Here is a 15,986-nt window from a genome sequence, read left to right as displayed (position 1 = left end):
GACCTCGCCGTTCGCCCGCAAGGACGATCGAACGGACGTGACGGGAGAGCTTGACGAATTACGCCGCTCGAATCGGGTCGACCGGTCGAGGTGCGTAAGGCCCCGCGGGTCCGCTCGTCGAGGGAACGTTAGCACCTTGCGCACACACCTGCGGCCACGCGAGATCACGGATTACCTGCCACACGCGCACGAGAGAGAAAGAGCAAGAGAGGGAGACGGAGACTGGCCGAGAGCATACGGGATCATCACGGGAGCCACGAAAAGACGAAGAGAGAACCATCTGCGAAAGGGGGAGAGATGGTCGACCAAGTGTACACGAAGCGGGATGGTACCACTTACAAACCGCATATATGCGATATCAAGAGCGGCGCATAGTAGAATCCCGATTGCACTCGACTCGAGGCGATGCAAAGCCGATCACGACTACGACGACGACGACGACGGCAGCGATCACGACGGGTGATCGTTCACAGCACGGAACGTCAGTAACTGTACTGAGTGCCGCTGACACTCACTCATGCGGTGTCTCGTGGCCCGGGTGGGGACTGAAGTCTCGGGCCCCGGGGACCATGGTGAAAGAAGGAGTGGGAAACACGTTGGTCCGTCTACGGGGAAGAACGGCCGCGGAGGTAGGGGCGGGAAGGGAACGGTCGAAGGAGAAGGTGAAGCAGGAGGTGGCATGGTGGAAATGATGAAGAGAGGTGGAGAGAGGAGAGACGGGCGGAAAGGACGAGAACGGGTTCTCCGAGTCGCGGCCGTGGTCGTCCAACAGGTACCTGCCTGGCCGAGTGGTGGACGTGGCGTCCTCTGCTATGCCACCGGGATCCCCCGTTCCACCCCCCCCCTGCGGTCCCTTATTTAAATACCTGCGGTACTCCTTTACCGTTCACCGCGCGCGCCTTTCACGTGGATCGGCTTGATCGGCTCGATCAGCTCGCGTGTGTGTAGGTGCAAGCACGCGCGATTGTCGATGCACCTACCGAAATTTTCACCGGCTGTTAATGCCCAGAGATACTCTTCTCTTCATCTTTCTTCTTTTCTTGCGATGATAATCCTCTCTGGGCTGGACAATTCGCGTGGTCTTGGATTCCGTTTGAATGGAGAATGAGCGATACTTACCGAACGCGTGGTCGGCTAGGAAGCATCGGGAATAAAAGAGAGAGTAGAAAAGACTTGATTCTACGGTAGCGTGATGCTTCCCGCTGTCCGATCTGACTGACGGATCCGTTCTCTCATTTCCTCACCGGTTTGCGTAGATACAACGCTCTCTGCTTTAACGGTTCCTCTCTTATAAGATTTATTTGTTGTGCATACGTGATGCAACTTCTATTTATGGATTTATGCATGTCTACTGTGACGAGAATGGACGTCTCAAGGCGCTTTGAGAACTCGGAGAAAGTCTTTCGTATAACATGAATAGCCAATAATTTACCATTGTACAAAACGATTAAAATTAAGTGACGCGTAAATTCAGGATGTTTCAGGGTGGTGTGTATCAGCTGATGATGACTTGCAACTTATCCATTGAGTGACGCTTATATTGCACTCATATCGAAAATATCGATTTTTCTTATTGAAGCGCAATAAGTACAGTATTTAATGATTAAGATTAAAATACATTCGAGTGATGTAATCTGTGCAGAAATTCGTAAAAAATTCTTATCACATTTACGCAATACAAAACTAGAATCAACAGTAGATTTAAATACGATTTAAAGCTAGTAGTTGTGACTAGCACGTAATTGAGTTAAATGTAATATTGCCATAAAATAAAATTTTCCACGAAGAATGCGTTAGTCTGAAGGAAGAAACGTTTCGCTGTTCAGAAGAATGCATACGAGATCCATTGTACAGACCTTGTGAGCCTTAAAGGGAACTAGAACAGGTTCCGTTACACCTCCGAGCCGCGTGCATGCGCGAATCGCCTGTCTGGTTATTTTCGTTGTCTTTTTCTCAGTTAAGGGCAGGACATTTCGCGCCTGCAACCTCTTCGCCGCGAATGATCATCGACGACCTGACAACTAGGCGAAGCGGGACAAGAGATGCTGCTTATCGCTGCGATGTCATCAAATAAATAACGATTATATTTGATAGCTTTGCACACTTACAATCGCTGAACAGGCCTATCCAGCCGGGGACAAGGCCCTCGGCCTTACAATCTGCTCGGGAACAATCGCGCCGATGTCTCGGCGCGATAAACTCTTTATAAACTTTTCCGCATACAATCAAACGTATGGTACACGAAAGTGTATGGTCGTGAAAGTGCCTTAGTCGTACACTTGCATTGCTCCTATTTTATCTCTTAATAATTAGCTATCTCCTCGCGAACGTAAGGATTTGCGTGGGAGCGCGCAAACTTTTATTACTCTGTATATCCATTTTTAACTCTCGAACTGAAGTGAAGAGATTCCCGAAATTATTGCTAGGTGCGTCGTTGCCGTAACGATTTACGACGCCAGTTCTCTTTCTCTGGACAGGAACCATACGTTCATGGGTTCGGATTTTCCTTTCATGGACACAGGACCTCGGTACTCCAAGAGAAACTGCGGATCTTGATTTTCAGGCATGCACAGATACCTGCAACAAAACGTGCAAACATTAATCACAATTCTATCAACGTCAACATGACAGTCATAATATTTTTATAAAAGAAAATTACATATTAGAATAAACTTTGCCATTTATGACTTGCGAAATATAATATTTTATTAGAATCCGGATGAATGTTGATTATTGCAGTTCAAGTATAAGCAGCTTACGTGTCGCCTACACGAATCTGATTGCCTCAGCGGAAGGGTGCATCGAAGAAGCCTTTGAAACGCATACTTTACGTCTAATCGAATTAGCCCCGTCGTGTGCGCTGGGCCTGGTTCCTCACGCTAGCGACCATTAAAACGCGAACGTTCGCGACGGTGCATGTCGCTGAAATTGTTGCCGCGATCGAATCCTCCACATAATTGAAATCGCGCGAGGATCATGGAGGTGCTGATAGATTGCTACTTCGACAGGTTGTTCTCGGAGATGGAGCGCAGCTGCCTCGCCTCACGATACAAACGTCGCGAGCTGGTCAATTATTTCAGCGACGTGATAAACAGTTGTGCGGAAGGTACATAACGAGATTTATGACAGGGACAAGTCGAATACTCCGTCGCGGTGACAAATGGATCGCTGTTGGGGATCGAGACTGATTAGCGCGTAGTTGGCGTCGTTCTATCATTCGTGTCCGACAGAAAATTCCTCAAATCACTTACGTGCGAGTCGCGTCCGTCGCGATGCCGCGACATTAACGCGCGGATGTTTCCATTCGCCTCATCCAGGCAAACGCTCGGGGGACACTTTGGTGGAGATATCGCCACCCGTTCGCAATCTTACCGTTATATTAAACTGTGCCTAATCCTTTCTATTTGTCTTCGTTGTTCCGCTGCGATGCCGTTGCGGTAACGGTGAAAAATACCGCGACGCCGTAAACGCATCTCTCGCGCCACCGCGAATTCCGGGGTAATTTGCATCTCCGGCTGGGATATCGTCTCGCGCAGTTTTTATTTTCTCCTTTTTCTCCTTACTCGCGGCGTAATCGCGACGAGGAGCGCACGAGCGATCACGTCTGCTTGATGCTTCCAGCGGAGAACCTCGACAAGCAAGACGTGTGCGAGAGGATCGTCCTGTCGGCGTTGCGCTACCACAACATCACGATGATGGAGAACGGGTCGGTCTGCCTGCTCGGCAAGTTCCACAACGTTCTTTACGTCGCGGCGAAACTCTGTTACGACTGGGATCTCGGCAACAACGAGATTGTCGGCCGCCTGTTGAACGACATATTCTACTGTGAGAGAACTTTCGAGCGGCTACTGGTCGGCGCGATCTTTGGCACGCGCGTTACGCACTTCCTGTCCGGCTGGAAGTGCGACTTCGAGGATCGCCAAGAGAATATCCGCGCTCTGGTGTACTTTCTGGATCACGCGATCAGCGGCCGGCTCGAGTACCGTTGCGAATCATCCCCCATGAAGCGACGCTTCATCGATGTGCCGATGGAATCCTATGGACAAGTATTACCATTGCGAGTCGCGGTGCAACACAGCGCGCCCGACATTCTGCTGATCATGCTGCGCTATGGGGCCTCAATTGAATCCGACATACTGGCACCGTCGCCGATCGAGATCATTCTGACGAAACTGAACGAACTTGAAGCGCAACCAGGTCAGACGGAGGTCGTCTATCCGGAGCATCTGATGACCTGTCTGAGGCTGCTGCTGAGGACAGTCACGACCGTCTGCGTGCGGACGCCCGAGCACATCGCCGACCGCAGCGGTATCCTCAGCGTGTCTCTGCATGAGCAGTATCCCAATCTGATGAATCGCGATCTGATTCCGCCGGAACGCAGCGGAGTGCATCCTGCGGAACTCAGGCACCTGTGTCGTTGCCAGATCCGCGAGACTTTGCACGCCAACTGGGCCTTGCCTCACGGCATCAAGAAGCTGCAGATCCCTGAATCCTTGAGGGATTACCTGGACCTGCTGCGAGACTGACAAGGAAAACTCTTATTTGCGGATTTCGTGGTCTATACGTGATCGATATCCATCGTTTCTCAGTCTCGACGCGCAGTTCCGTGTGCGGTTTCATGTGCTGGAATTCCATCCTGCGAGACGTAATCGCGCGTTCGCCCAACTCGCCGCCGGAATCTAAACTCTTTCAGGATATCTGTGTGCCACATGTAAACTTGGACTCGTAAATCCTATCGCCTGTCCTGAGTAATGGCGAAGTTCGGTGAGATCTATGAAAAGTGCAACGGAGCAGAGGCTTTGATGGATATGAATTTTCTATCTAGACGTGTCAAACTTTGCTCACGAATCTTTCATACGAGGGGAGAATCCGTACAACGTTGCCTGAGCCAAGTATAGAGAGGTCTGAGATTCAAGATCTAAGAGAAAGAGAGAGAGAGAGAGAGTTCAAAAGGTCGGCGGCGACGGCATCTCATAATGTCGCTGAGTTAATGAATCTTGGGAATTGGAGAAACGCTTTGTCGGGGACGCTTAGTCGCCCATGATACGAATACCAGAGACGTTCGAGAATAGCGAAAAGTATGTCGTGAGACGACGTACGCGACACGTATACGTTCGGGAAACCGACGTCGCGATCTTTCCGCCACTTTCTTTCATTGAGGGAAATGGAAATAAAGTAGAAACGATACAGAAAACATGTTCACCTAAACGAGGGACCAATTTGAAACCACTACATCTATTATTTTCACGTTTAATAAAATATAATCTCTCTCTCTCTCTCTCTCTCTCTCTCTATGTATTAATGTTTGAGATACTTTACCTGTAAGCATCCTCCGAAACATTGATTTTCCCTGGCTGACCGGTGGTCTCTGTGCGACTGGTAAGATTCACGGTATTTCCGAATAAACAATAGCGGGGCATACGATGACCAATCACGCCAGTAACCACTTCTCCACTGTGTATTCCAATCGTGATTTTCTGTAAAATAATAATTACAATATTATACGAATAGGAATCTGATAGAAAATACAAGATTTATATATGCTGGGTTTTACTATACACGAATAATTATTTTCTGGGCATTAACGGAATATCTCTATTGTCTCTATTATCTATCTATTCTCTATTGTATATATCTATTGCTCCTAAATTTATTTTTAATGGTATGAGTGCAAATATATAATGCTCTACGTCTCTCTTGTCTCGATTGTCTCTTTTGTGCTGAAAGTTTAGCGAGTTGTTTTTACCTCTTTACCCTTGGGACCTAATATATCGCCTCAAATATTTTAACTGTCTCCGGCTGACAAATATTTAAGTAATCTGAAAATTGTATTGGACTCGAGAAACAAAGTTAAGCTTCCGTCATGTGGAGATACAACAATAGAAACGTGCCAGCCCTCCCTCGGGAAAGCGCAGACAGTTCGCAATATATACATATAGATATACATGTATCTATAGCTCGTGTAAAGATACGAAGAAGATTTCAACTTTCTACAAAGTCGACAAACAGCTCGTTATCTTGATGACCTCTCCTGCGGCAGTTTTTCCGGTCTTACGGTCACTAATGGCTCGTAATGTTTAACGTGCGATCTTAAATCGACTCTCGCGCGGTATCGACTCTCTATCCATCCAACCGGATGGCGTTATCAAGACGCACCACTCGCCCGCGGCTAAAATATTGTGTATCTGGTGAGTGCAGACGTACGTACCACAGGTTCGCCATCGATTTGCACTTCGTCAGCCGCGAGATCCATCATGTCTAGAGCTAGACGGGCAATGCATCGTGCATGACAACGACAGGGTTCCGGCAGTCCACTCACCGCCATGTATTTATCACCGATGGTTTCCACCTAGACCGGACAAAAGTGAGATTAACGACAATGGAAACTTGGAGCCGAGAGCGCTACAGATACCGCTTGAAAAATAGCGGACGATACACGCGCGTGCGAAAACACGTTGTATTTCCTCCCCCCCCCCCCCCCAGCATGTCGTTGATATCAGGCTTCATTAATATCTTATTACGACTCATGAGAGACGTTTTGTATAGCAAATACAAGCGCCAATTAAAATCTGTTATGTATCAATCAAAAATCGCATCCGTCGTATATTTACCTTATAAACGTTGGGATTCTTTTTGGGATCAGTCAACACGTCGAAAGCCGTGTAGAGTTCGTTGAGCATATTGACGATCTTCATAGCGCCGTTGGAATCCGTGTGAGCGGCGCAGTAAGCGCCAAAGCCGACTATCCCGGAGAACAGGAGGGTAACGCAATCGTATTTCTTCGCTGGTACTGGTCTCGAGTGCCTGAGCTCGTTCGCCACCGAGATGGGAAGCACCGAGTAGAGTAATCTGCGAGACGCGAACGAATCCTTTATACGACGTGTCAACGCAACACATCCGCGCGCCGTGCTTTCGCGGATTAACATTTACGAGCAACCCCGAGAGACGAGCGATTTCCGCGCGCGAGTTGACGCGCGCTTGATCGAGTTTGGGTAGTTTCGACGAGCTGCTCCCGCTGGGAAGGAAATCTCGGTGAACTCTTGTGTCCCGCGCTCTCGAGCTCTCCGCCGGAAGCTGGCTTTTCCTTTCGCGACACCACAAATCCCGTCGTAAATTCGTTTCCGTCAATTTCCATCGGTCGGACTCCCCCGCCGCGAAAAAGTGGAGTAATTCGCGGTAATCGGATTTACCTACTGGCAAAACGACGAGCGAGTCCGGCGCGGTCCCGCGAGCTGGATGACACTTACCTGTCAGTTTTCTGCTTCTCGCCGTCGAGCTCGCGATACGTCTGCTGCAGCTTGTCGGTGAGCAATTCCAAATTGCGCGTCAGCTTGTAATCCGCCTCAAATTGCTCCGACATCAGGACCAGATCGCGAGTGGCGTCGTGCAGGGGAACGTCGCTCAGGTACAGACCCCGCCTGTACAGCCAAAAGGATAACGCGATATCGCGATTTCGATGAAGACGTTCTGTCACGCGCGACACCGAATCCACCCCTCGCGCGCATACATCCTGTCAGGTAATATGTCACGCACAGGGCTCCCGATAACATCGGATAACACGGAACTTGAACCAATTACCCTTAACGCGAACGTACGGACGGGGATCCAAAAGTTGGTCGGAAAGATGATGGGATTAGGAGATGCAACTTTCCTTCCCGCGAAAGAAGAGTAAACAAGTTTAACAAGTCTTGCGCGCAGAAGTTGATACTAATAAGTTATGTACTTTGGTAGCTGTATATGTATACTTTTGCATTTTATTATCCCGTTACGTCTCCTGATTTATCGTGCGACAGTTTGATTGAACAAAGAGGCGATTAATAGGGATCTCGTTTACTGTGCAGCGACCCCAAGAAACACGTTTAGCAAACTTGCGCCAAGATTGTGTAAGCCTTACCTGGTTAAGTCATCGAGATTCATAACGCTCGGGTAACACAGAAAGATGACTAGATCGGATTCAGGTATATACAGCATTTGCCCCTGCGAATAATGATTCGTTTTTACTCTTTTGCCGAATCTCCACACGATTCGGCAAACGCATGGAAAACGAGCTTGAAACTTGAATTGCTTTCCAAGTTTTCAATTTGTTTCCAAAGCACCGGCTGTAAATTTACCTTTAAACGCAAGGACGCGTATTCCTCCGCAGCGTCGACGCGCATTACGCCCTTTTTAGTTCGCAGTACGTATACTGTATTTATGTGCGACAATATATTCTCGAACGTTAATTCCAAATGCGGCCTGACCTATAGGGATTAATTGATTAAATTAATCAGAGAGAGAAAGAGAGTGTGCTTCGGGACTGGTCCGGGTGTTCCAAACAAAATTAACGTGACATAATACTCCCGCACTAATATAATATCACGCATAGATCCGATTTTTAAGACGTAGGATATTAATAATAGCGAGGTTAATTGACAACATCGCATTTTGCGCGCATGAATAATAACGGAAATTGTAATGTAAATGTTTGATGCATGCGGACAACGTGTACCGTGTCAGTCACAGTAACTTGCATCCCGTATACGTTCGCATGCTCACGGGCATTGCGTTCCAATAGCAAGCTCAATGCTCCGTGTGCTAATGTAATTTCCCTTTGACGGGAGAAACAATTAGTAACAAGTATATTGAAAATTAACGATCGATAGCGCGAACAGTGCTCCGTGATGAGCGTACGAATGTGCAACGTTGGCTGAATTCCGTCAGGCGACATTGTCAAAAACGAAGAGGAAGAGATAGAGAGAAAAAGCGAGAGAGAAAGAGAGAGATTTTTTTCTCTCTCTTATCTTTAACTAAATAAATTTTTGGACGATAACAATTAGCAGCTCCAAAACAAAGATAATAACAGAAAGGATATAATGTATCTTCTGTGACAGATCCGTGATGCAAATTATTCGAGAGGTGCATTAAAATACAGCGAAGTGCAGACTCGTGACGAAAGCAAGAGAAATGGAAGGCAGAAGCTACATACATTAAAGAAAGTAGTCGTAGTTTTATGGCGCGTTAACTCACAGTCAGGAGAATATCGCTTAATTTGCAATGACCGCTGGAGACGCGCGGTATAACGCGTGTGATGGTACATCCGGTTTGAACTATGGTGAGGTCCCGATTGAACATTAGGTGAAATGGGAAAACTCGGCAGAATGTTGTTGGGCTGACCTTTGGTTCTACGACAAGTTATCATAAGTTTTTCTCTTTGCCCACACCTGCGTTGTAAGATGCGAGATTTCATTATAATAATTTAGTAATGCGCGTTTCACAAGGTAGACATAATTTCGCTGCATCCAAGTTGTCGCTACTCCCGCTCGTTTTCATCACAAATTCCGTTTCCGGAAAGATTTGATTCGACATGTCGCATTTTCGAACGTAGGTATGTCGTATTGTGATGACGATTTTATTGCTGAATCGCTTGCGCATATCGATTCCTCTTATCGAAAGAAACAGCAATACGCCACTCACCCACAGACAGTGTTTCCAGCTCGGCGATCATAGGATTTGATACGACTCCCGGCCCCGAGGTGTCAGTTATGAGGAATTGTACATGATCGCATTCGCTTTTCGTCTTCACTATCTGCATATCAACGTCCGTGCCGTGCAGTTTTTTCGCGACCGTCTGTTTCAAAAGCAAATTAAAATTTCCCCTCGATAGTCTGTTGCCGCTGTAGAATTTACTACGAGAGAAATATTCTCGCTAAATAAAATCAACGTTACGTTCTCTCGCGTCTCTTTCGAGTTTTTGCAACGTTGAATATATTTTCGGCACTCTCGGGAATGATTGAACTTCATTCCGCGATTGAAAAGATTCTCGAGTCCCGCATAACGAATCGTATTTCTTGTTAGAGTCGTTACAGAATCGCGTACCTTGACAATGCCGATAACGATGTGCTCCAGCCCAGGCCGATCCGAATAATAATGCAAAATAAGCGCGCCATCCTCTGGTCTCTCTGTACATCTAAAGGATGGTGCTCTCATGCCCGGATATAGAGTACCCAAATGATCATGAAGCGCATCCAAATTCTGTAATGCGATCACGAACGTATACATAATATAATACGATATATATGACATTTCCAATATCGAATATAAATTTAAAATGCATGTATCACATTGATTAATATTAATCTCGATATGGCTGCAGCCATAGAAGTATAAAATTCACATAAATCTACATTTCATTTCCACTTTCTATCAAAGAGGTAGTAATAGATACCGTGTGCCATCTGATTAATTAAATATTAAAGAGAGAAATTAGATGAAAAGGTGAAAGGTGAAAGATAAAATGAAATTATAGAAAGACCCGATAATTAACATTTTATATATTTTTATGTGATGCAATTCTCTGTACTACATGGCAAAATAACGGCGAAATCATTTCTGAAAAAAGTAGAAAATCCGTGATGCACTGGATTTAATTGCAAACCTCGTTTCTATGCGGGATGAATAAGCGAGAGGAATTGAATATACCTTTGAAGTTCGGCGTACAGAATCCGTTATACAGCAACGATATTAAAGTCGAATATCTTTAAGTTTTATTATATCTATTTTTATTATATTTAGTACTCAATGAATAACACCTGCGTATTTTTCTCGCAAACGAATGATACCAGTGACCAACTTAATTATAGATTTATCGGGGCTATCTATAGAACACGAAAAAATGCTAATCTCTACACAGATCATTTTAATATCTCCGTTCTGTTTAATATGTTTATCCCGACACATCCTGTTCTATCCGTGACTGGTTTAACAAGTTGTTTCCGTGATAAGTTACAGCAACGTCGTGCGCACCAGCTGCGAAGTATGCACGATTTAACAAGCTATTAAGTGATTTCAACGACCATTAAGGCTGTCCTTAATGCGATTTTGAAGCGTAAGTGAGATCGGTTGGCAATCAAATTAAAATACGGGACGCGCAAGTGATCTCAGTTCCACTTTTCTTATCGGTGTAAACCAGTCATGACTATAAGCGTGTGCAACGAAAATGTTCTCGAAAGAAATCTATGATGCTCCTACGAGTTTAAAGAACCTCTCACCTGCAGGAAGTCTCTAGGTGTAGCTCCAAGGACCTGAAGGATCTTGTCATAACCGGAATCTTGGCAGAACTCGAAGAACATCCGACCAAACAACTCGAGTATTTCGTTGGCAGGGATATCTAGAGAGACCAGAAGTTTTAGTGAGTCTTTTTGATTTTTACAAAACACGTCGTGCAATGTCGACGTTTACAAATCTTGCTATAATGAATTATTCCAAGTGAAGACATACGTACTAAGCCTATTGACGGCGGCGGATATAAGATTATACGTAATCTCGTCGTCATAGATCTGTCGCACCAGAAACTGCCCTTCCATATTAACCGTCGCATCTTTTCTGCATCATCATGATAGTATTGTAAGGGTTGGCAATGCAGATGCACAAAACATTCAAACGTTGTGCCTTACAAACAAAACTCTTATTTCGCAAGACTTTCACATTGACTCGATATTCCCGAAAAAAATTTACATCAATTTATGTTAAAATTTAGAGCTTGTGACAATTTTTCTTAGCAAACGCGGATTCTAAATGTGTCTGCGCGCTTTTAATTATTCTACGTTAGATACTTCCAAAGTTTGTTTTAATTATTTTACGTTAGATACTTCCAAAGCTTGTTTATTTCATGAGTACTTTGTGCGTGGACCTGTTGCCATTAAATTTACATGTCGAGTGCTCCAAGCGAATTCTTTGATGTGGATATCAGGTGTCACTTAAAGCTTACTTCATCTCTTGCGACAGCTTTAGCAATATTTATACCGTGAAAAAACTTATGGTACCTTTGAGAAAAGTTCCACGGAGAGGATGCTCGCAAAGAAACATTCACAATAATTAAAGAGTGAAAGAACCAACGCGAGTAATAATTAAAAAAAAGAAATGGTGTCAGTAAAGAAGATTGATAACGCCGTGATTAAAACTGATCATCTTTACGCTTCTTTAATCAATAAGTCCACGTTGCCATGATTTAATTTAAAAGTTTAATTTCATCTCAAGGGACGTTAAGAGCGCATAAATCTTAAATCGCGCCTCAGTTGAGTGCTGTGCTGTTATTTCCTAATCATGTTATGATGTTGCCATAAAACCAGATGATACCTCCGACGTTACCTAATATTATTCTGCGGTCCAACTTTGTCGACCATATTGCTAAACTTCGTTTAAGACGGGTAAATTGACTTTCTTGTAGATGCTCTTAAGCAGTACCCATCTTGATCACAAAATTATCTATATTTTGTGCCATTTAAAGCGTATCAAGTACACGTACAAGCAAAAACATCCATTTTTTAATATTTTCACAAAAAATACGTCTTGGAAGTAAATCCGCATAGTTTAAAAATATTGTTAAAGTCGCAATTGCAACGCGCGCGCGGATCGTTTAAACTGCAGTGAAATCATGGTGACCAATCGAAAAATCAATTTAAACTCGTAATCGGATTTGCGAAATGTCGACGGCTTATGGTTCACAAATATTCTACAAAATAAAACGATTTTTATTTATAAGGCAAAACGTATGCTTCTCGACGCAGCTCGCAATAAAACAATAATACGTACAAGCGGTGGGAGGAGTGGGTGCCTCTGGATATTAATAGACGTATGGCGGGAAGGAAATCACACGTGACGCAGCTACCTTGACATACGCGTGCGAACGCAAGGAACGCGAGCAGAGAACTCAGCAATCGCGGACGTACGTGTTTATAGCTTACAAGAAAAATTCATGACGACGTACCAGCGTGCAACTTATCGACGTGCAAGGTGCCTCTTACAACTGACCTATGTCGACACCTGATTGCTCATCCGACGGTAGCCGAGCGAAACGGGAGGATCGTGCGAGGGTGGCTGCGCGGGGTACGCGACCAACCGTTCAAAACAAGGGAGAGCATGAAAGGGGGGGGTCACCTAATTTTTACCTACTTTATCGCTTCCCACGTCTCGCTGCCGAAGGTCTTCACGACCAAGAGCTCGAGGGCGTAATTCACGAAACCGTACTGCACATACAAAGATACAGGGATTGCATGTGTATGTATGTTTGTAATTCACCGGCGAGCGAATCGCGTACGCCACGACGTCGTCGTCAAGGTGCTGACGAGGGTTGCCTACTCGCAAGGGAATATATCCTGTGTCGCGAACCTGCCGACCCTTCTCGAGGGGATGAATTCTCTCTCTTTCTCTCTCTCGAATTCCCCCGCAACCGAATCATCTTCGTCTGCTTCGAGAAGCGCGCTCACGATTTCTTTTTGGAGCGTTTTCCCTCGCGCGGAGCCCTCGTCAGCACCCGTACATCTTCGGATCATCTTCGGATCGTCGTCGGCGTCGCGTGTTCGTCCGCACCTCCGCTTCATAACGACGTACCATTCTGATGCAGCTCGGACAATCAGGCAATTAGGGGGAGGGAGTCGGAAAGAGAGAGAGACAGCGCGGTAGCCTGAGAACCCCTCACTCGCCGCGCGTCATTCCATTTCCGGTCCGCCCCGATTTTTTGGGAGCCGTGTTTACCTCGTGCACACGAGCCGCGTACTGGAGGGTGGCCCGCGCGTCGCTCGCCGGCAACGCGATAAGTATCGATTTTCCGCGGTCGCGGCTGCGCTTAGATACCACCTAGTTGCGCTCCTCTTGCACGAGGAGCCTCGTGCCTCAAGCTGCACGTACGTGTACACCTATACAGGCGTGTGCACGCGCGTGTACGCGGGGTAGCCCACACCCCGTGCATTTTCCCACCCCAATCCGCTTTACTCCGGCACGGTGGAGCCGATGGCGGCTATATAACTTCGCGAATGAATACTTATAAGACCTTCGTGAGATTAGCGGACGGCGAACGACTTCTGCGGGAGCCCGAGCGGACGCCTGGCCGCGCGCACGCTCGCAGTTCCGCGCGCTTATCGCAATTCCTCGCGCGATTCTCGCGCTGAACGATCGGTGATTCACTTTTACGAGCCGGATTTCGGCTGATTCGGCTTAGGAGGGAGATGGACGTAGGCTCTCCTCTCTTTTTTTTCTCGTTCTCGTGACCGGATCGGTGATGAGGCTTAACGAAACGTAACTCGGTGTCATGAATGTCGGAGAACGTCGTTTAGAAAGTTTCGAACTGCAGCATAAGGTGTTCTTGCGCGTTCCCCGCCTCTTTCGACTGGTAACGAGCGATTTCTTCGAGTCGATTACATGCTCTAATGATACCCTGAGAAGGGATCATGCGTGTTATTTTTACGACGCGATGACATTTTGTCGGTAATATTCGAGAAGAGTTATGCGAATGTACGTGCGTATTTATTTAATTATATATGTAACGTTATTATGCACATTATATTGTACAATATGTGCAAACACGCGTACGCACACACACGCAGAAGCACACAATTGCGCGTTACAATCGCGAACAGCTAACTAAATTAGGATAGACTGGACGATAGTGTTTGGTTTAAATTGAAATTAATGGCATAGCAGAGAGGCGGGCAGCGCTCTGCAAACGCCCCATACGCGAATCATTTTGATGATAGAATTGCGATTTTACTTTTGTCCATGCCGCTTCAATAACGCCGCGCGCTGAACGCATAACAAATAATCTTCAGAAGATCTATTTCCCGATGCAGGCAATAAATTTAATTACGGCGACATACTGCCATACGATTTACATTTCACAAATGAGATTCAGCGCATGAAGTGATATTGAGCGCGTAATTCCACTCTGCCGTAATTAATTTGTGTCATTAAATAACACACCGCAAAAAACATTTCTTACGATACCACTGGGAGTACAAGTTGCAGCGCACCTTGATAAATAAAGCAGCCAGGGAAGATGGACAAACCAGGTAATATTTGCATTATCTCACAAAGCGATTTTGCGATTTAAATTGCATTTATACGGTAAGCTACTATCGAGGTACACATCGGAAAGTCAAATATGAAATCTTAAATACGAGCCATCCCGCTGTAGCGCATCTTCCTTATTTCCGACGCAAAGATATGCATCCAAGTGGCTGCAATTTTTCAGGAATAATTCCAGTTGCATCAAGTTATATCAGGCTGGACGCATGCTGATGGGAAAATTGCCAACTTGAAGATGGTAAAAATTTCAATGTGTTCCGACAGAAGATTCTTCAAAAAGAATCCTTCTTAAAGGAGCTTTTTAAGAATTGAACTTACTCCACATCGGAAAGTTCCGGCCTCCGTAAATCCTCAAGTCCGCGCGAAATTTTCCCTCATGAAAGAAATTGCACGACGATGGTGTCTTCGGCATTAAGTATTCAAAGTGACCCCATTTCATTCGGCACTATATGCTGAATTGCTGAGTAATGCCGTAAAGCACATGTGAATGGGGTGGCGAGGGAGTAGAGACAGTTTAAAAACGCTTAGTCACTGCAATATCGCGCTATGCGCTTCTCATGCGCCGGCCAAGAAAAACGAGAAGAACGCACGCGAGGACCAACTTTAATTCTGAGAGATGGAGCGCATCTCGGCGGCATTATTTATGCCGTGCACGGAATTGTATTAGGGTGTTGGTTGATCACGATCGATCGTGTTAGCCCGTAATTGACACCGTTATTGATGAATGGAGGAAGTGCGCGGTCGAGCGTTCACGAATGTGAAAATTTGGCTAGCTGAGACGCCGGCTATCTGTTATTTCATGATCGCAGCTAGCGATAGCGGGGAACCGGCGAATATGACTATTTCCGTATCTATCGGCGCACTTGGCGGAATGCTTTTATCGCCTCGGCGTACATGGCATTCCTGAGGGAGTTGCAGCGACCTCGTTCCCATTGTGCAAAACGAAAATGGCTGCGGCGCTTTCTCTCTCCTTAGTACCCAATTTTCTGGAAATACGATGAAAACACCGTTCGTGTTGGTTTTCTTATTGATCCGCTGCCAATCGTATCACTCCGTGGCGCGTAGATGCGCGACGTGTGCGCGAGCGTCCAATGAAGCTACAATAAAATTTTTACCGACGAATATAGCCCGATGAAACGCACGATCGA

The 15,986-nt window shown here is 45.9% G+C and overlaps 3 protein-coding genes across 4 annotated transcripts in view; 1 reads left to right on the top strand and 2 right to left on the bottom strand.

The window, feature by feature from the left end:
• The window catches only part of LOC105279306, a 28,923-nt gene extending 28,397 nt beyond the window's left edge, over positions 1–526 (bottom strand). The window contains exon 1 of one of the 2 annotated variants that reach the window (XM_026969862.1): positions 340–526. The gene's annotated coding sequence lies outside the window, so the exon portion shown is untranslated. The remainder of the gene's footprint in view (positions 1–339) is intronic. The other variant, XM_026969863.1, reaches the window with a different exon arrangement.
• Positions 527–1,555: 1,029 nt separating this feature from the next.
• On the bottom strand, positions 1,556–13,549 carry LOC105279308 (guanylate cyclase soluble subunit beta-1). Its single transcript, XM_011338981.3, has 14 exons — positions 13,369–13,549; positions 12,931–13,004; positions 11,261–11,361; positions 11,028–11,146; positions 9,856–10,011; positions 9,454–9,607; positions 9,007–9,161; positions 8,112–8,240; positions 7,895–7,977; positions 7,248–7,418; positions 6,612–6,849; positions 6,209–6,349; positions 5,320–5,477; positions 1,556–2,577 (listed from the first exon to the last, which is right to left on the bottom strand). The coding sequence occupies exons 1-14, from the start codon at positions 13,369–13,371 to the stop codon at positions 2,448–2,450; spliced, it is 1,812 nt and encodes a 603-aa protein (XP_011337283.1). The 5' UTR covers positions 13,372–13,549; the 3' UTR covers positions 1,556–2,447.
• LOC105279307 lies at positions 2,585–5,307 on the top strand. The gene is made up of 2 exons (XM_020031651.2): positions 2,585–3,106; positions 3,622–5,307. Exons 1-2 carry the CDS (start codon positions 2,977–2,979, stop codon positions 4,524–4,526), a joined length of 1,035 nt encoding a protein of 344 aa, XP_019887210.2. The 5' UTR covers positions 2,585–2,976; the 3' UTR covers positions 4,527–5,307.
• Positions 13,550–15,986: the final 2,437 nt, after the last annotated feature.

This window comes from Ooceraea biroi, chromosome 5 (assembly GCF_003672135.1).
Source record: "Ooceraea biroi isolate clonal line C1 chromosome 5, Obir_v5.4, whole genome shotgun sequence".
In the NCBI taxonomy this organism is placed as follows: Eukaryota; Metazoa; Arthropoda; class Insecta; order Hymenoptera; family Formicidae; genus Ooceraea; species Ooceraea biroi.
The sequence above is the reverse complement of the archived record's forward strand: the minus strand, read 5'-3'. Positions and strand labels throughout refer to the sequence as shown.